The 22,022-nt window shown below is 42.5% G+C and overlaps 1 protein-coding gene across 1 annotated transcript in view; it reads left to right on the top strand.

Annotated features, from left to right (window-relative positions):
- The first annotated feature begins 1,774 nt into the window (after positions 1–1,774).
- The window catches only part of VIPR2 (vasoactive intestinal peptide receptor 2), a 117,469-nt gene continuing 97,221 nt past the window's right edge, over positions 1,775–22,022 (top strand). Inside the window, exons 1-4 of the mRNA XM_083188992.1 lie at positions 1,775–2,215; positions 12,228–12,330; positions 19,132–19,239; positions 19,844–19,944. Of these exons, the coding sequence (XP_083045118.1) occupies positions 2,162–2,215; positions 12,228–12,330; positions 19,132–19,239; positions 19,844–19,944 (366 nt within the window). The 5' untranslated portion in view covers positions 1,775–2,161. The remainder of the gene's footprint in view (positions 2,216–12,227; positions 12,331–19,131; positions 19,240–19,843; positions 19,945–22,022) is intronic.

Below are 22,022 nucleotides of genomic sequence, written 5' to 3' on the forward strand. Positions count from 1 at the left end.
ACAACATTAATAGGCAGTGTGCGTGCAGGATACAGGCACCCTACAGGCACCCTTCAGGGGCAGCGGGGGGACTACCCCAATAACCAGGAGTTTTCCTTAGCTGGGGGTACAGTAGTAGAGTGATACCTATGGAGTAGGAGCTACAGCTTTGTCCTCATCGGTGTATTGGAGGATAACTTTCACAATAACTTGTTTCAGTATAATCTGTGTACTGTACACTCACACTTAGGGTGACATTTTCCAAGACGGGAATTCTACTGAAGATGGCATGTTTCCCATAGCAACCAATCAGATGTTAGAAAGCCATGTTATTTGCGGGATGGTTCCGGCACTCAATCAGGTATAGTTCGAAGGATGCTGCTCGGTGCGAGAGGTCTATGCTTGTAAAGGTCAGTATAATGGCCCTTATTCTGGTTGACTTGCAAGGCTTAAAATTCGTGAAGGCAAATCGTTAGGGGTATGCTGCAGGCACCAGCAGTCGATCGCACACCAACGGTGCAAAAATTGTTTTATCACTGTGATAAAACATCAGAATTCACCACTCAGAGTATAACTCACTTGTACAGCCTTGCAATAACTGTTGGGTGGCTGGATAAGTAGCATATATTAGAAGGAGGATATTACATAGGATAATAAGAGAGACATAGGATTCAGGGGCACCACAGACCTGGTCCTGGTGTGAACAGGTACATGTCAAAGAGTCTCCTTAACCTGGTGCTACATTAGAGTATGACATTGGGATCCAATTACCAAGTCACATGACCATTGGCTAAAGTGAGGAGGAATGGGGTGGAACTTCTAATGGTGAGGTGGAATATTTTAACTTCCACATTGGCCCTGCACATTAACTCTTACAGAAAAGCAATCTAGTTTGCAGGGGGATGGTAATTAGGTGCCATAGATAAATGAGTTCCCCCACCTCTGCATGATCACTTTAAGCCCTGCATATGACTGAGAAATCAAGTGGATTATCAAAGTAAAACTAACCACGGCCAATATGTACCAGATTTATATGTAAATGGCATCCAGCTTCCTTGGTGCAACCTTTTGGCCTAAAAACATTGTGAGGTGTGAGGTGTTCAGGACGGACTGGAAATGAGTGAAAAGAAAATGAATGTTATTGAGGATAATAAAAGCATAGGAGCAAAAAAAAAAAACTTCTGAGATTTTAGCGGTTTTTATGTTTTTTTTTTTTTTAAATCCAGATCCGAAACACGAAAAGGGTGGTGTTTTGGAATAGATCCAGATCCAAAACACGGCCGGAGATACAGACCCAAACCCAAAACACGAAAAGTGCCCGGTGCACACCCCTAATTACGTGTGGGTCCACATACTGTGATCTAACAACAGATTGTCAACAGTCATTAGTTGGAAGATTTGTTGTATTTGTGTTGAAAGAAAACACACGTTCTTCTCCACCTTTATTTTCTGAAGCACATCCCATGGTATTTGAATCAAAATGGTCATTGAAGAAAAAAAAAGAGTAACTTACAAACGGAAAAACAAAGAGTTTGATTGCACAAAACCTCAGCTGCACTTTAATATTATCGCGCACTTTGTTACCAAACAATAAAACAAGACCCTCCTTTTGGAGGGATTGAAAGCACAGAAAATGAGCATTACTCTGCCTTCAGCAGTGAGATTTTGCTTATTTAATACTCAATCATCATTTTCTTTGCTCTGATCCTGTTCCTGCCCACTCAGGCATTAGAATATGTAATGCATTAGAATATGAAATCCCTTACTGCCTGTAAGGATTTCTTCTTATACAGAAGCTCCTGTAATGTTGAGTCACTAAGTGAAACGAGTGCACCGAATCAACATCTCTGGAGTAAAACAAGGGGAGTTGTTTTTTACATGTGCAGCCTCTGCTCAGCAAGTCTATATAGTTCTATCTCTGAAGGTGCTGTTAAAGCTAAACTCAAGCACACAGAAACTGAATCATTACTGTTCCAGATCACTGTTCTAAGAAGATTTCTATTATTATTGTTATTTCAAATTTGAACTCTTTTCAACTTGCTGATAACAAAAGGTTTACTTTGTTCGTGGACAAAATACAATATATTAAAATACATATTAAAATCAAGATTCGTCCATATGCTTTTGGATCTAATGTATTGGAATGACCACCCAGGAATCTTCGTAACCTGAATTATTCGGCATGATGAAGACTTTATCGTCCGTGCTCATTTTAAGTTTTCCTCTGCTCCTTTTGGTGAGTATCTGCTCTGTATAGATCTGTTGGGAATGTTTCTTTACATAGGTTCTGCACTTAAACTCTGTTGTCTTTAGAAATATTTTTACCATTGCAATGTTTAAGTACCTAGGTGACTGCTATTACTCTGCCTTTCAGGGAGGGAGAGTTTTATATACTGTAGTCATTTTAATATCAATCTGTAAACTTGTCTAAAGTTATACATTTCAGAGTGCTGTAGTCCTGCTACTGTATTTTAGCATGGTTGTTGCTTATATGTAGGGAGATGCTGATGGTATACTTTTATCAACAGGTTATCTTCTCATAACTTTACAGACTAAATATACTGTATTAACTAGTGGCAATAAAGAGGTTTGGGCTTTCACATGGCTTTTAAGGAACTATATATATATACACACACACATCTATTTATTTACAGTTTCTTATACTGTAGAACACATTTCGTTGCGCTTTACAATTGGAAACCACAGTAATAAAAATTGGGTAGTAACCACGTAGTACCTGACCGGTATAGCGGTAGGTGGGCCCTGTTCGCAAGCTTACAATGGGGGAAATTTAATAGGATGAGATATTCAGAAAGTTAAAGATTTGGTAAGAAATTTCCAGTTTTTTTAAAGGGGCAATTATTTACACTGCAAAACCAGTTTGATTTTGTAGCGGAAATGATTGCCGCTTTAAAAAAACTTGAGATTTCTTACCAAATCCTTCATTTTCTGAATCTCTCATCCTATTAAATTTCCCCCAATATATATAAATATACATATATACACTTGCATATATATATATATATATATATATATATATATAATCAATCATTAGGATCCTGCTCACCAGCTTTTATTTTATAAGATATCATGTAAAAATATTTCATCAATGAAGTAATGTGCATTTCAAAACTAACACACTCATTTTTCTTGTTTCTCATTGTATTTTATTTGTTTGTTGGAGGCAAACTAAATATTTTATAAGTTTATCTGATATATATATTTTAGAAAAGACAGTGACAGTACTAATCATTTTTTAGTTTGATATTGTTGGAATTCTGTGTCTGTACTTACCTTTGCCAGTTTGCTAACACTGCATGTAGAGGGCGATATTGTGCTTCAGTGACAGTCCATAAATGTCTTTTGCATTATGTGTTTTACACAGTATTTCTTCACTGTTACTATGTTATTTTGTGTTTTACTATGATTACCATTCTGTTATTGCAGTACCAGATTATTTAGGTGGTTTTAAAATAGCTGTCACTGTAGTTGGTTCTGCTTAATGTTCTGTTTGAATTACTTTTATACAGTATTTATAAAATTCCAAAAATAAGAGCAAGACACTTCAGTATAACTAACTGTATTTCAGCAATGCAAAGCAAATTTGTTTTAGAAATAATTAAGGTGAAGGGTGTTCAATGTTTTATTAAAGGCACACATACACATGCATTTCAGTTTGACAGCTCTTTAGAACAAGACTAGATTCTCCATTTAAATAATAATTGCAAACAGCATAAATTGCATTGTAACAGTCATTGAAAGTAAGTACTGTATACGGCTATATAGTGGCATTTTGGCTAAATATAGTATCATAGAGATATGGAGATATTGTCAGTTTAATATCCGTTTGTGTCAGTTTATTTTCACATGACTGGACCCTGGGACCTTACACATGCATGAATAAGCCATAAAGGAATACTAACATTTTAAATGTGCAAAGTTTATAAAATAGTTTTGTATACTGTAGACTTTAGAATACATAACATGTAATAGTTTCTATGAAGAAATACAAGTTCTGTATTTAAAATACAACATATTGTTACAAATGCAAACAAATATTCCAGATTTCTGAAGTGTAGAATGAAAAATGCCTATGTTTTCATTAATATACTGAATCATTACAGTACAGTATGTCTGCTAAAAGGAGTGTTACAATTCCTTGACACAGATCTTCACAGTGTACGGGGGTAAATGGAATTAGATTTGTTATCATTTAAGATATGAGACCTACTTTTAATTTAGTTCCCAGGACTTATTGTAGTTCTTTGTACTGAAACATACAGGAACATAATGTAGATTTGATTCACAGTGTCAGCTTCTTGCTGTAAGGTGCTTTTACACTCTATGACCAGGCACCCAAAAGTACAGTAGATTGTAAGCTTTTTTTGCTCAAGAATATGGTGCCTGAATAATTGTATTTTACAGTGCAGTTATCATCCAGCACAGAGGGAGCAGGAAGAGGAGGCAGCTGCCTTGGTTTCATGAGTACAGATACAACACTTTGTTTCAATGATGTATAATGTTTCCTTTCTTTTCAAATAACTTTCTGGTAGACTGTCCTTTAATTGATAAATTGGTTACCCAACATTTTTACCCAACATTTCCACATAATGGTCGTGGTGTAGTTTAGCATTTAAATGGAGCCCAAAAGAGTCCTGTTACTTCCAGATCTGATACTACAGTATACTATACTGTATGCCCACAATTTATTGTTACTGAGTGCAAGACTGAATAAGGTTCTTTAATAGGACATGCAACCAATGAGAAACTTGTATTTCATGCCTGGCTTGCAGTGCCATTAACCAAAGGTAAATGCTGATGTGTTGCTATGGGTTACTGCAACTATAATCTTTTATAGTAAGTAAAACCGGAAGAGTTATGCAGAATAATATGAACATGGATTCTGTTGGTGCCAGCAAAGTATCATCTCCACATGTAAAGAAATAATGGCTAATTTATTAGTCATACTTGCCAACATCTACAGTAATATCCCCTTCTGGGAGGTGGCCACACTGAGGATTATGGGGAAGGCAAAGTTAAATATTTGACTCCTATTTTCCAATTATGGGTTATTAATGACTGCAGGCAATTGCTTCGTCCGGGGCAATCCGATTATCTGATAAGCCGGTACAACCTGTGGCTTATCAGTGAATTTGTTTCACCTGCCTCAGAATAAAATTTTTTGGGTGACCAAATTGGATAGCTCTCCAAAAAATAATATCGGAGAAACAATGCGAAAAACATATGCTTTGCGCTTCAGGTGTTTTTCCGGAGCAAATTGGATGACGTGCATACTAGTGCTGGGGATTGGCCGAGACAGCGTGATGTGTGCTGAGCTTAGATATACTGGCTCAGCAGCAAAGACTTCCTGGAAACTATTGCAATATTGTAAATTCCAGATGTGATTATGAAGCTGAATATGGGCCTCAGGCTACAAAAGTTGAAGAATCTCATCATAAAGCAATATTAATGACACAATTCTGGCACACTCTACACTCACAAAACATCATGACACTGTTACTGTCAGCATCTATTGTTTCTTGTGCTCTATAAAATGTGTATGGGAAGCAGTTGGGCAACTGACTTGAGTACAGTATATGTACAGGTGGAAAACCTTCAACAGCACCGCTGATTTACTGTACTGTACTGTACATCTTCACTATGTTACTACTTAGTTAAGACAGTTAAATATTGAATGGGCTGTCCGGTGCAAAGAGGATAGACAGTGTACAAAAAATATGCAAATGCAAAACTGTATACACTGTCCAAATGCATATACAGTAGATATTGTGATTGGATGGGCTTCCTCTGACACCATGTTGTATGGGGGTTACACATTGTCACATGGCTCCCACTGTTGTAGCATGGCCAAATTATTATCTAATGTGGTGCTAATTGTAGGAGCCCCCCCCCCTGGGCTCCGAATTCGGGGCAGGCGCTGACGTCCGCTGCCCGCCCCAAGCAGACATCGACACGCCTGCCTCTGCAGGGGGATGTCTTGCATTTTTGTGGGAACACCCATAAAACGCTGGGGATTGCCCTAATGGCCACTGGCTGCCCCCTTCCTGCCCCTCCTGGAGCCCAGCGTCTATGAAACTCCCCAAAGCTGTTTGCTTCCGGGGTTTGCACGTGCGCATATTCGCGCATTTGGCCCGCTAGGAGTTGGTCTGAATCGGCCCCTGTGAGTGGTCCCTTTCACAATATATTTGCTAAGAGGGGGTGTTGGGTAATACAGTAGATATCTGGTGACACATGGATGCTTTGAACTCTCACATGACGTTCTCTTTGCTTCTATATTTATTCCAGGGAGGGTAAAAGCTCCTGGCACACTAGGCCCTATCATTTCCATGACAAGTAGCAGGTGGACGTTAAACATTGTATTAGCACTCTTACACTGCCAGCTTCATTCAGGAAATAGTGCACAGAAATGGAGAGTTGGTAGGGTTCTAACATATAGCTGCATAAAGGGCCGATGTGTTTTAGTCTTGCAATAGAATATTCAAGTAAAGGCTCATACACACTGGGTGATTTTGTGCTGAAAGCAGCTCAGTTTTGTCATTTGAGCTGCTTTCGGCTCAAAAGCCACCAAGTGTGTATGGGCCAGCGATGAGCGGTGAGCACTGATGCGCGCTCCCGCATCATCGCCGGCCACCGCCACTCATCTGCTGGTATTACCAGCAGATGAGCGATGGGGTGGATGGATTTCTGAAGCGTCCTACTATGGAAAGTCGCCCACCTGGGAAAATCACCTGGACAGGAAAAATCGCTGTGTGTCAGCACTGAGCAATTTTCCCCATCATCGCTGTCCATACACGCTGGGAAAAATCGTCCTATGTGTATGGACCTTAAATTGTACTGTATGGGGGTTATTCTGATTCACTCGAAAAGGCACAATCACTCTCTAATGGACAAAACCATACGCACTGTAGGTGGGGCTGATGTAACATTAGATTTGGGTGTTTTATTGTTTCTGTGCAGGGTAAATACTTGCTGCTTTATTTTTACACTGCAATATAGATATCAGTTTGAAGTACACCCCCCACCCAAATCTAACTCTCTCTGCACATTTTACATCAGCCCCACCTGCAGTGTATATGGTTTTGTCCATTATAGAGTGATTTTGCCTTTCTGAGTGAATCAGAATAACCCTATGTCTTTATCACTTTTTACTTGAATAGTTCTTCCAGCTGTATTGACTTAGATAGGACTGTTCTGAATCTGGGCACCTGTCCTACAGGTAGGACATTTGTCCTGACTGCTAGCAATGGGAAGTACGTCCTACACATAATTTTTTTTTTTTTTTTTAATATGGCATTCTACCTCCTACAGTATATAACATACTGTAAGTGTTACAATAGTTTCCTTGAGACACCAAATGGATATAGGCATTAAAAATTAACTTAACTGATTTATAAACTTTGCTTAAGCAGCTTCATTTAGGATGTCTCCCAGTGCAGAAAGCTGCACTGATCTGAAAGCACAGGCTGATATGTACCAGTAGATGGCAGGCAAAGGTCCAACAGAAGAGCAGTGAGTTGAGAAATTAAGTGGCTTATCCTGGTTGATTCACAGCCTTGCGAGTCCACCAAACCCCGCCTTGCGAATGGTCGACTGGCCGCCACCCATTCGCAAAGGCGATTCCCTCGCAGGGCCTGTGAATGGATGTTAACATCCATTCGCAGCCTAGGGGGATCCACCCACATCATTCGATGGTAGGCAACAGAAATGCGCACCATCAGACCCCTTGTAAACGGAGGGGTCCGAACGAACAGACCTGAATAAGGTCCTAAGTTCCTAATTCCTCTTGGCTCGAATTGCTGAAACACCACCCCGCCACCACACTGAATGCCCCCCCCCCCCCTGCCAACCAAATCCCCATACTATGCAAGGAGATGTGTTCGCTAACACAACCACAAAGATTCAGATAAGTTATAACACCCCAAAAAAATAAAAATTATCCAGCCTGGGCAGTAGCCCTTCAGCTGCTAAAATAAAAGAGAGTCAAGAAGTGAGAAGACTTCAGAGGCAGTACAAGCATGTTTGGCATTGTAACAAAATAGACAAACAGTCACTCAAGAGAATCACTAAATGCAAGGCTAGCTCACCACCGGCTGATGCTGCTAGACATGTAACATTCAGAGCCATGGAGTCTCCAGCTGCAAGACAAACATGCCAGTCAGCTGGTGCTGATAGACATGTAGCCTCAAAGGACATGGAGGCAGGAGCTTCAAGAAAAACACATCAGTCAATCAGGGCTGCACAAACTGCGGTATAAAGGGCCATGGAGTCACTGGATGCAAGACAAACCCATCATTTAGCCAATACTTTACAAACTGCAGCCTCAAAAGCCAAGGAGTCTCCAGCAGCAGCACAAATTCACCAATCATATAATGCTGCAAAAACTGCAGTTTTCAGTTTAAAACCATGGCAAGACTTTAACGAGCTGCATTTCACTTTGATGCAAATATCCAGTATGAGATGCAACCGAAGGTAAATACTGGAAACATGTTATGCATCACTGCAGTGCTAAGGTATGGGGCAGAAAAGCTGACCTCCCTGAGCCAGTTAAGTCTCTGTTTGCTTGAACACAAAATTTTATTTAAAAGTGTTTTGCTCAGACATTCGAAAATATAATTACAGCAACAGGTCAAGGGGATGAATCAACATACATGTATGGAAAATGTAAAGGTCAGGGTCAAGTCTACCTTATCCTAAGTAGGATAATTGCTGCAAATTTCGAATAATCATAATTTCCTTCAAACTTACTTAAATCAGGCATGGCCAAACTATGGCCCTCCAGCTGTTGTGAAACTACAAGTTCCATCATGCCTTGCCACAGTTTTGCTGTTAGGAATGCTAAAACTATGGGAAGGCATGCTGGGATGTGCAGTTTCACAACAGCTGAAGGGCCACAGTTTGGCCGTGCCTGACTTACAGATAGAGTGGGCCTCGCTCTTGCAGGGGATGGCGGAAGAATCGCCAGCCGCCATCCCCCGCCAGCCGTCATCTGATCTGTGAAAGGGGACGCGCGCGCACGCGTCCCCTTCCGATGGCGCTTCCCCCGGGTCCCCGCCGGCTTGCCGGTGGTCACCCGGGGTCCCCACCGCCTCCCCGCTCTCCCACCTAACCTTGTCCGTCTCCCTGAAGCGGAGACGGACAGGGTTCCCGTCGCCCCGCCGCCCGGAAACTGAGACGCGCGTGCGTGTGAGACGCACGCGCGTCTCAGTCAGATGGAGCGCCTCGCCACTGGCGGATTGCCAGCGGGGACAATCTGGTGATTCGCCAGCAAGAGGGAGGCTGGCTCCATCTGTAAATGTAGATGGGGTGAGATTTAATAGGATGAGAGATTCAGAAAGTGAAAGATTTGGTAAGAAATCTCCAGTTTTTTTGAAGCAGCAAATCATTTACACTGCAAAACCAGTTTAATTTTGCAGTTAAAATGATTGCCGCTTTAGAAAACTGGAGATTTCTCACCAAATCTCTCACTTTCTGAATCTCTCATCCCATTAAATCTCACCCAGGAACCAGAAAGCAAAAACACAATGTGAAAATATTCATGGCCTTGATTTCCGTATAGTCTTTCAGTTGCAGGAGATGTTGCATGCTAGCAATAACTATCAGGAGCTAAAGGACTGGCTTATAAAACATGCCATCAGATGATATTAGAGTGATCATCCATGCTGACAAGACAATGCCCCATTGACTAATAAGGTAGCAATAGTTGATGTTGGTGTCAAAGCAGGGGCATCGTACTCCATTCAGTGTCATTCAGTTGCAGAAATAGAGCACATGATGCATTGCAATATCCAATGCATTTTTGGCAGAAGGAGGAGATTGATAAACTTTTCAGGTCATGGAGGGTAACAAGGTACCATCAATGTAATTCTATGCCTATAAGTTAAACAAGATCAACAAGTTGTAACTATCCTCTTTGATGTGGACAACCTTTCCATTAGTTCTCAGTTGACAGGTTGGCCAAGATTGAAAGTTAAATGTAAAATACTGAATTGCACTTCAAGATCTATTCTTGGACCCAGACAACAAGAGGTCAGAGGCTGAGAGGTTTGTGCTGAGGTCTGATCTAGTTATGGGAGGGTTTTTAATCAGGGGTAGTGCTGAGCCTGTGAGGTCTCCTACTGAGCAAGGTACAGAGGGACAAAAACATGCTTTTCATATATATATATATATATATATATATCCCCCCCCCCCCCGGCAGTTAGCCATTGACTATAAATCCTTTAACCTGAGCCCCTTATGGGAACTTCTCCTTTAGAGCTCTCAGATTATCACAGGGTTGCCTGTGGGGGCGTGGAGGGGCGTGGGGTGGTGGGATGGGCTATTTGCATATGGGAATTATCACTGTATGTCAGCTGCCTGTCCACTTCCTCCCGAGCATCCACGCATATGTAAGTGACTTGAGATTCACTTTTATATGCGTGCACCTTCGCCAACATTCGATGGTCGCCGACCATCGAATGATGTGGGTGGATCCCCCAAAGCTGCAAATGGATGTTACTGACATAAAAGCCTGTGCTTTCAGATCAGTGCAGCTTTCTGCACTGGAAGACATCCTGAGTGAAGCTGCTTAAACAAAGTTTATAAATCAGTTAAGTTAATTTTTAATGACTATGGGCGGGATGTACTAAAGGGAAAATACGGTAAAACGGGGGTTTTAGCGCATTTTCCGATGTACCATAACCCGTCCACCCCGTCTCCGCCTGGCAGGCGGGTGGCGATACCCTATAGAAGCCTATGGGCCGTCCGCGCGCCCCCCCCCCCGTCCTCCATCGATCTCCTCCTCCCCCAGCAGGTGTCACAGCCGGGAGGACATCTGGCTGCAGGGGGGAGGAGGAGACACCGGGGGACGCTGGCAGCCGCCGGGATGTGACGGAGCCCCCCCCCCCGCACACCACATTACAGGTATCGTGGGGGTCTCCGTCACCGCAACCCGATGCTAGCCGCATATATTAGTACATATGCGGTAGCATCGCGGCGGCTGGCAGGCGAAGGGCGGCGATGTATATTAATACATCCCGCCCTATATCCATTTGGGGTCTCAAGGAAACTATTGTAACATTTACAGTGTGTTATGTACTGTAGGATGTAGAATGCCAGAGAATAGACAGTGTTACCCTCTCTTGTGTGACACAGTAACTGTATGTGTAATAAAAAGCAAGCCATAAAAAAAATAATGCTTGTAATCAGTCCCCCCCTGATTCTGCTTTATTCACCTCAGACACTGAACTCTGGATCAGACAACATACAGAGGAGAGCAGACCCAGCCTTGTGTCCTCTCTCGGCTCCTCCTCTCACAAGTTTTGCAATACACACTAATCTGCTCTGTTCTGGGAGTGCTGTGTTAACAGTAGGGTGGCCAGGTGGTCATCCAGGTGCCCCCAAACACAGGTTATTTGAACACCTTATGGAATATATTAATGAGTCTCTTACTTATGCCTCCCTAATCACTCTGCATCCCCACATCTTATAGCATATATTTAATGATTTAGTCAATTGCACAACCCCATCCTTTCATCTTTATCCTTTTACTTACACTGCTCTTGTGTTTTTTTTCTCAGCTCTGGCTTGGGAGGGCTGAACCCAATGTTCTCATTTTCTCAACTGATAAGACATCAGGATGTTGCTAGTAATGACAGTGGGTGCGGTGCTTGCACACAATCCATCAGGGCAGGCATCCTGGCACTTACAGGTTGAATGGGAAAGAGCATCATGGGCTGAGATGGGCAGCCATTGTGCCAGGCCACATTCATAGCACCCTGGACAACGGTATTTATCACTCTGCTCTTGCTATGGCCCTAGTTTGTCCCAGAAGCAATATTCTGAGATGTATCAAAGAGGTGATGTTGTTGAGGACTTTGTGTATTTAGCATTCCTGGGATTGCGCATAGGGATCATATTATTCTGTGTTGTATACATGCCACATGTGTCTGTAAAACACATTGGGGGAAATTTACTAAGATGGGAGTTTTTTCACATGGGATGTTCCTACGGGCAACCAATCAGAATTAACTTATTTATTTAGCACCTTCTAGAAGATAAAAGTATCTGATGGGTTGCCCATAGCAACATCCCATGTCAAATAGAACTCCCATCTCGTAGATTTCCCCAACATATACTATTGTATATTACAAAGAAAAAGTAATGGCCAAGTTTTACTCAGTAATGGAAATTCTTTAATTTATTTGTACTTTACATTCAATATTAACAAATTTCTTTGACTTATTTTCAAGGTAAATGGCTTTGACCCAGATTGTATATTACAACTGGAAATCAAAGACGAGGAGAGAAAATGCATGGCCAAGTTGAACCAGCAAACAACTGCTGTATTCAGGGGTAAGTGCACATAGCAGTAATCATGTCATCGTTTTCTTTTCCGATTTACCGCTTTTTGTGAAAAGAAGGTAGCATGGAACCCCTTGAGAATGCAGCAATGGTAGAAAACAGGAAATGTCTTTGTTTTCCAATGTATTCATGGGCCGATTCAGTCCCTCTGGTTTGGGGTGTGTGCATGCGCGATTATGGGCATGCACAAACTCCAGCAGCGAACGGCTTCGGCAAACTTCACACTTGCCGAGCCGTTCACTCCAAGAAAGGAGGGCCGGGGGGCCAGCAGGGGTTGGCAGTAGGGGAACGCTGGACTTTTCCCTGAGAACACAGACGTGGCGATGCCTGCTCAGGGTGGACAGCAGACATCACATGAGGTCAGTGCCCACAACGAATTTGTGTGGCTAGCGGCCGGAATAAAAGTCAGTCTAGTCAATGGTCAGCGACCACTGAATGCGTTCTCTCCCATTCAACCGCATGTGAGGGGATGTGAGGGGGGTCGGCCTTTTAGCTGGGCGGCATTGTTTACCTGTTCACTAGCATTTTTCACTGGGTGTGGACAGAAAGCTCTAAAAGTCAGTGGTTTCCAACCTTAAGTGGGTGTAGCAAAAAAGAGAAATAAGATATACGAACAGTAGATTTATGTCTTGGGTGCACTGGGATCAGTGACAATATAAAAGTCAAACACTTTCTTGGTATAAATTAAAATTGTTTAAATTGCTCAAACAGTAAAAAATTAAAAGAAAGGAAAGTGCAAAAGTAAGTAATAATACTCCTAATGGGCCATTATATATTTGTCCTCCTATTATTATCTAGACGTCTGTTGTTAATTAGCTATACTTCTTGTTAGCTGTGGCCGGTCAGATACTAAACACAATATCTCTGGTTTATATGTCTGGGTGTTCCCAATTTTGTCAGTGGCAGTCAGCAGGGCCAGGTTGAGCTACTGGGTGCCGGACGCGTTCCCGACAGTCGGGATCCCGACAGTCATTTACCCAACGTCGGGATCCCGACTGTGAAAATGCCGACAGCCGGGTGCCCGCCGGCCACCCGCTATTTTCCCTTGTGGGGGTCCACAACACCCATAGAGGGAGAATAGAATAGGTGGCTCGCGTAGCGAGCCACCGTGCCCACAGCGTGGCGAGCGCAGCTGTCTGAGTACAGGCAGTCGGGATCCCGACGTCAGGCTAATGACGTCGGAGCCCCATACCACACCCGAGCTACTTGGATTGTGATGGCAAGCTACCAGTTGCTCTCGAGGGATGGATTGGCGACCACGAGTCTAGGTTGACAGTCAATAAGCAAACACCAAAAGGTTTATGTACAAAAGGTTGACAAGGACAAGATTCAGACATTGACAAAAGTACATATACCTTTCCCAAGCATGTTTACCTTGCTCTACTGTCTGCTGTGGCTTTTTATTACACATTTTTGTTGCTTGTGGTCTTCATTTTAGTCAGCTAAACCAATGCAGTAAATTCACATGCACAACAGAGAAATAGGGTGTGCACTAAATCTGCCCAGCATCTATGTTTACGTAATCTTTGTCTTTTCTTTTTGTAATGTTGGAAATTTAATAAAGATGAATTAAAAAAAAAAATCTGCCCAGCATCAGCTAAGACTAGACAAGCTCCTTCCCTCAAATTCCTATAGGACAGGAGAAAATCACAAATAACATTCTAATTTTCTATGTATTCTATCTTTGAGTGCACTGCAAAAGGCAGCAGCAACCCCACCCTCCACATCCACCACTATTTCCAAAAACAAGTTACAAATTGCAAATATAAGTCATAATTACTAGACAAAATAATATATATTGACACCTCCTGCACCCCAAACTGCAGCCAGGAATATATACTAGGGGTGAGCAAGTGAGCATGTTGTGCCCATCTACCCCCCCCCCCCTCCAACCTGTAGAGTATAAGCAGAAATTAGCAAAAACTGCACTCCCAAGGCTGCTTGCTGCTTAATCTTGGGCTTCCTCATTTTTTGCCTTAGTTGTGCTTCTAAAAGTAAAGTTAGAGAATCATTTTTAGATGGCAGGATCCATGATTTATAACACATTGCTGGCAATGGCAACTACTTTTTAATTTATCCCGCAGGAGTTTTAAATAATCATTCTGTCATTATTTAATCTAAATTATTGTAGTACATTAATTGTTGTGTCTCATACCTAGAAAATGAATTAGCCATCATGTTCGACTGGCTTAATTTAGTATCTCTTATGCTGTCATTGTAACCCTTTCAGAACCTTAATTGCAAGGATATTCCCAGCTTCAAACTAATTGGTGTCAGTGGTGACAAAAAAGTAGAATGTTTTTATCGCTGCAGAACACAGCTATAACAAAACAGAAAAAATGAAGGAGAACATTTATAAATGAACCCTTGTCAGGTCTGTAGCTTTGACAGCATCCCGCCCCAAAGGAAAGTTTAGTAGTAAAGATATGGCTATCACTTTGCAGTCAGTTCTCAATATGTGAATGAGCAACCATAAGGTTTGCGGGTGTGGCATGACGACAGTTATCAGGTCAACATGAGAATGCCGACAAGGTCAAGCTGTTGACATGCAGCTGGTTGGCGTCATGTCCACTTGGATGATATGTTGACATGATCAACTGGTGCCAATCCCTCTGTGGTGGATAAATGGCTTCTCTTCTTGCCCCAGCTTTGGTAAGCCTTTGGAGTGAGAAAACATCCAAAAGATTTTTTTGTTTAAAAAAGAGCTCACATTACCCTGGATGGGGAAGTAGCAGATGGAGATATTGGGAATGGTGGTCAGAGGAACAACATGGAGAGTGGGATCATACGCACACTTGGAAGGAATGAGGGTGGAGGCACATTTGGGATGGAATGGGGGAAGAGGCTCATTTTAAAAGAGATGAGAGGGAGCAAGCAGAAATAATGGGGGGGGGGGGGTGAGAGGCAGATACATATTTGGGGTGGTAGCATCAGAGGCACACTTTAGGTGGGATAAGGCAGAGAAATACTTGGGGAGGCATAGTGCTTTTCGCAAACCATGCCCCCTTCTCAGCGCTTGGCAGATGGGACATTAAATCCCGCCTGCCAAATCAGTGTCAAGCCGGCCGAGAATGGGACAGGGTCACAGCTGTCGGGCCAGCCCGACAGTCATGACCCTGCATTGAATATCCCTCATAGTCTCTCGTTCCAATTTTGCTTTAAAAAATAAAAGTGGTTTTAATACAAAGTCAACCACATAAGTAATATTTGCAATGTACAGTATCAATGCTTTATTTAAATAACAAACCATTTTTAGACTGTATCGCATCTGCTATCATGGGTTTAGTGACAATGAGAGTCATTAAGGCCTGATTGCATGGTCGCTGCAAATTCGCCTTTGGCCAGTGTTCAAGTAGACGCCACCCCGCTAGAGTGAAATACGGCCTTGCAAATGAATGTGTTCACTGTGCGAAAAGATGTGTACGGCTGCTCTGTTTGCAGTCATGGGAATACAGTATATTCAAAGCCATTCATAAGAGGCTTATTATCTAATGATTTTTACACTGGGCAACACTCATCGCAGGCTCAGAGCAGCCAGAGACTTACACAGCCGCTGTGATGAAAACAAGCTTATCTGGCCTATTTCTGATGTCACACGCCATCCCCCAAAATGCTAGGACATGCCTGCATTTTCCCTGTCACTCCCAGCTTTTCTTCTGGCACACCTACTTCTTGGCACTCCCCTGAAATGGCCGGTTACCATCCACAGATGCCTACTTCCTGTCAATCACCTTGCGAATGGCCAGTGAGCAGAAAAAGTATCAGGCTTTTATCGCAGAAAGGCCTCGTGGCTTCTGTGCAAATTAGCAGCCGTGCAATCAGGTCTTAATTATTCCCAATCTCACAAGTCTTTATGTCAACCTCATTATGCCCCTGTACACATGGTCGATGTACTTTCTAATCAATCCTGTGAATAGGGATTGAACCGCACGACTATACAATGCAGACCTGTACTATATATAGTCTTACCTGCACAGTCTATTTTTCTAATTGATTACGATGCCATGGGCGGGCGGCCTTTGGTGGACTCGCAAGGCTGTGAAATTCGCAGTCTTGCGAGTCGACCAGAATAAGGGCCTGAATGCATGTGAAAGCAGGAGAGACCATTTGTAGCCAATGAGATTTCAGACCATGATAAATAAGGAGAAAACAGCAGTTTTCACCAAATTTACGGATCTTCTCATTGGATAAAAAGTTGTTATGGAAAATCTAAATCTATGTATTCATTAAAAGTTTTAGGAGGACACGTACAGTGTAAGACAATATTTAAAAGTTTCTGTCAGCAAAAACACCATTAGTGCTAACTCTGCAAACAATTGAATAGTGTAGAGATAAAGGGAATACATATCTGAGCCACCTCCTGTGATATGATCTTTAGTCCAAAGAAGATTTTGAAATCATATTCATTTATATACCCCCTGCTGATGTGCCTCCTGGCTACAAAGCCCGTACATAATGACAGATTTAATATAACAATTTTGTCCACAAGAAGTCATAAAATAATTTCACACCTGCTGAAGTGCAGAATTGATGGTTTATGAATTCTTTTCTCCTTAGACAGATGGGAGGGTGATGAATGTCACTACAGGGATATATGAACACAGTCATTTAGCCAAACAAACAAATAAAGCTTGTGTCAATAGCTATACCTCGGCAACATAATCGTTTTGCTGCTGTTGTGTCTTTTTGTGTACTGTTATATTATTGCTCAATCCATGTCAGTTATAGTAAAAATTAGAAAACATAGGTTGTTGATGAAAACTAGAAAATTGTTCTGGCCAATATTTTAATATTTTCGGATAGGCAAAATACAGTTCACATTAATAGTTTATTTTCCAACTGATGTAAAAGTTAAGTAAAGATGCTAAACTCTGTTCCACCTGACAAAACATCATGTACAGTACCACTCATACCCGATATCTCTTGGGTGTAGAGTTGATAAAGTTTCTATAAAAGAAAACTCGTGTTAACCCCCAAAACAACCAATCAGATCTATCATTCCTCTATTGCATTCTAGGAAATTATTGCGGTACTTGTGTAGTTTCACGGCGCCACGCTGCGGGCTCGCACATGCTGCGGGCTCGCCACGCTATTTAAAATCAACTCCATGCCAACATGGATAGTGGGGGTATGAACTATCCATGTTGGCATGGAGTTAAGTTTCTTTTTTTAACATTGTTTGCGGCGAGCGTAGAACCCGGAAGTAGCACGGCGCCATGCTGGCGCCGTGAAACTACACAAGTACCATTATTGCTATGGGCAACACCAATAATTGTCTGTTTTACAAGCTTTAGTAAATATAATGTAAGACATAATAGCTAACCAGAAGCTTGCCTTAGCTCAATCACAGCTGTCACTTGCAGCTAGGGCGCTGCCTTCTGAAATATACAGCATTTTAAATTCTGCCAATCTTCAAATATATGTTTTTTTTTGGAAGTTTGGCTACTTGCCGCTCAAGTAACAAGCCCCAGAATGCGATAGTTTCTAGAGTTTGTATGTGGTGGTTTGATCAATAGAAGCATATGGGCTCCTTTAGCATTTTCCCCAGAGTTCAATCCAATTGGAATGGTGTACATACTTAAATATCTTGACAGGTACATCAGTACCTGCGAAGGAAAAAAAAGCCTCACCTATCCCAGTGTAGATCACCTCCTCTTTGGTCCAAAGAAGGCAATCCAAGGGTTAAATAAAAAAAAGGAGTGTCACTAACCTTATGAACTTATGAGCCGCAAAAATACCCTGAACCCAGCAGACCAAGGAGCTGCATATTTGCACGGGTGCCAGACGGGGTCCCGACGTCAGAATCCCGAATGTCAAAGCACTGACAGCCAGGTTCCCGACGGCTGTCAGCTATTTCCCCTCGTGGGGGTCCACAACCCCCATAGAGGGAGAATAGGTGGCTCGTGCAGCATGGCGAGCGCAGCGAGCCCGCAAGGGGCTTTGTTGCGCTTACCATGCTGTCTGGGTCCGGCCAGTCGGGATCCCGACGTTGGGATATTGACTCTCGGGATCCCGACTGTCGGACCCCTATACCACACCCTATTTGCACATGCAGCTCCTCCCTGAGAATGAAGGGAATCCCACTGACGAACTCCACAGGAGCTCCGTGCCTGAAAGGCTGTTTGCATCTCCATAGACGCCCATATTAAGAGGGCACCTATGGCGGTTCTCACAATAAACAACCATGTTCAAAGTTTAACACGGGCTCCTATAGTGGGAACAGGTAAATCACCCTGATGGCAAACTTAATTGAAGGGATCACCTTTTACTGATTTTTCGTTGTTTTTTTTCTTCTATCACTACAGATATGGGTTTGCCAACATTAATCCTCTATGTTTTTGTGTTATTTTGTCAATGGGGTGCTCGACTTTGAATGTATACTGTATGTCTGTAACATACGGAAAATGTTAAATAAAATAAATAAACAGATTTAAAAAACAAATGTGTTGCCATTGCCATCAGACCATTAATGGTTGCTAATAATTGCACTCTATTACAGATTTACACACCATTGAGATTCAAAACTGGTTTATAAACTAATCTTTTATAAGTGTAAGAATATGTATGACTGTAGAATTATACCACATAAATTACTAATCACACAACAATAATAATAATAATAATAATAATAATAATAATAATAAAAAAACAATTATAGGGACCTGTAATTTATATTTTATATATATAACCGGATAAACTCACTTGCAGAAATCTATGCAGAAATAAATACCCTGGTATAATAATAAATAATAAGAATTAATTACTGTTTTACTTTATCTTATTTTTCTTTAGGATGTTTGGGAGATTGGGATAATATAACATGCTGGGACCAAGCTAAATATGGAGAAACAGTCACTCAGACATGTCCAAAAGTGCTGAGACATTTCTTCAACAAGAATGGTAAGTGACGCACACTCTGACTATAGACGGGCACAGTGTAGTCTGTGGAGTTGATTGGAGCATCCTCAGGGTGCACTGGCCAGTGCTGCCCTTACCAGTACTGCTGACCATGCCCCTACTGACGTCACATGCTCAGGAGCAGAGCCAGCACAGGGTGCATCTGTTTTCATCTGATCCGATAGTAACTCTGATTCTGATTCTGAACTCGACAATCGGAATTCAATGTTCCAACTGTCGAGTGTCGGAAAGTCCGTGGATTGGTGAAAAAGGCCGCAGATTGTCTAAAAAACAGCAGTGAATTTGACAATCCTTGTCAGTTTCCAACAAAACAGATCTGACATTAAAAAAAGGTGGATCTGACACCCTTCAGTGCTGTCGATAACGGTAGCGTTGAATAGGTGAGTGCCGATATTTTCCCTTTCAGAAAATATTTGCACAGATTGAATACCCCACTGTGTATCTAATCATTTACACCCAGCTCTACCACACTGTCCTTGTACACTGACAAGAGATCACAAATATCTATATACAGGTAGATCGTTTCTGCTGAGCTATGAAAGAGACATACCTAAAAACTAAACTAAATAATTATTTTTTTCTACAGGAAATATTAGCAGGACCTGCACAATACATGGATGGACAGATCCATATCCACACTATGTCAATGCTTGTGGGCAAAATGAAAATGTAACTGAAGTCCATAAGGTAGGGTTGCCTTGTGTTCTATGGCATATCCAAGAACAAAACTTATTTAAATGTATATTGTGTGTTAACAGGGAGCAGAGGTGACTCAAAATTAATCCTCCCACACATACTGTAGATGCTTTTGTCAGTGGGGGAAATTGATTAAAATGCGAGTTCTATTCACATGGGATGTTGCTATGGACAACCAATCAGAATCTACTTCTTATTTATTTAGAACCTTCTAGAAGATAATAGATAGTATCTGAGTGGTGGTCCACAGCAACATTCCATGTGAAATAGAACTCACATCTTACTAATAATTTTGCCTTGTGGACCTGGGTCAGCAGCTTAGTAAAAGGGGCCAACCCGGGTCCATTTACACGAGAATCCCACCCAGGTCCTGACCAGGGTGGAACACTGGTAGGACCTGGGTAGTGAGTGGTATAAATGGTCCCAACCTGGGTTGGGACATCTGAGTAGGTGGGGGAGTCTGAGCATCGCAGGACTGGGCAGTCAGGGGGCTACAGCCCAGTATCCACTGCCCAATACGGGGGCCGTGCTGTGTAAAGGGGGTGTGAAACTGGGTCCAACCCTGGAAACTCCCGTGTTCAAAGACCAGGGCCTGACCAGGGATTTTGGTGTAAAAGAGATATACATTTTCCCCATTGTTTCTGAAAGAAATCCCAATGTGCACAAGTGCTAGGCATGCTTTTATGGGATGTGGCCACAGACTGAGCTTACTTCTTCTGTTTGTGTGATCTAGGGGGGCCAAGCCAGGGATCGGATTGGCTAGATCCTGGGGTTTGGCCCTAAAACTGACAGGATTAACATTTTTCAATCCCGAATCCCAGGATTGAAAAAATAAAGGCCCCGGGATTGTCTTCCCTAGTGTGAGCTCTATGGCAATGGGACTAATTCAGAAAAACCAAGTGGTTTTACTTACAGAGCCGATGTGTTGGGGTTTGTATGTGCTCACGGATCCTTCTACGCATGAGTGTAGAATAAAAACAACAATAATAATAATATTTATGTGGTGTACTGTTTGATAGAATAAACTCTAATCATATTTTCAATATATTTTCATAGTTAATGCATGTTATATTAGGTTATTGACTATTAGCAGTAGTTAGAATTCCTGTGGTATTCAGTATGGGAATTATCCATGGCAAATGTATATTACAGTGCAATGGAGGCAGGGTATGGCTGACAATGCGGATCGGTATGGTAGCAGGTAAATGGAGTGTGGCAGGTGAATTGTCTGGCAGCCATTAGGGTACTTGTAACACACGGGTGTCAAACACAAGGCCCGCGGGCCAAATCCGGCCTGCCAGACCTTGTCATGTGGCTCGCGCGAGGAGATAGCACGCAGGGCAGTGTGTCCCAGCTCCTGCCTAGGCCACCTCCTCTCACCCACCCCAGCGCGGCCGCCTTACCTGTTCCTCCACTGTCGGCGGCCATGTTCCTGTAGGCACATATGTATGCGGCTACAGAAACATGGCCGCCGGCCTCCACGGCTACGTGGAGGAGGGCACGGCCGCCTGTTCCCTCTGATGCCCGGCAGTGACAGACACTGGGTGGGGACGTCATGACGATGACACCGCCCGCCCATGCGTCTGTAGAGAAGTAGGAGCAGGCAGGGAAGCTGGACTGGGAGTCGGGGACAGTGTGGAAGCTGCAGCAGCTGCAGGATAGACGGAGAAACAGTAAGTGAGGATGAGGATCACACTCACAATAAAAAAAAATATATATATCTGCTGTTTCCTGAGGTGTCCCCGTGTATAATAATAATAATAATAATGCCATGACACCACAGGCTGCTCCTCCTGTATAATCATTTATGTGTCATGGCATTACTTTTATTTTATTATACAGGGGGAGCAGTCTGTGGTGTCATGACATTATTATTATACAGGGGGAGCAGCCTGGTGTCATGGCATTCATTTTATATTATACAGGGGGAGCAGCCTGTGGTGTCATGGCATTATAATTATACAGGGGGACCTACAGATACAACCGGCCCTTTGAGGGTGACCAAACTGCTGATGCGGCCCCCGATGAATTTGAGTTTGACACCCCTGTGTAGCAGATGAAGCACTAGG

Source organism: Crinia signifera, chromosome 5, assembly GCF_055691185.1.
Source record: "Crinia signifera chromosome 5, ASM5569118v1, whole genome shotgun sequence".
NCBI classification, from domain to species: Eukaryota; Metazoa; Chordata; class Amphibia; order Anura; family Myobatrachidae; genus Crinia; species Crinia signifera.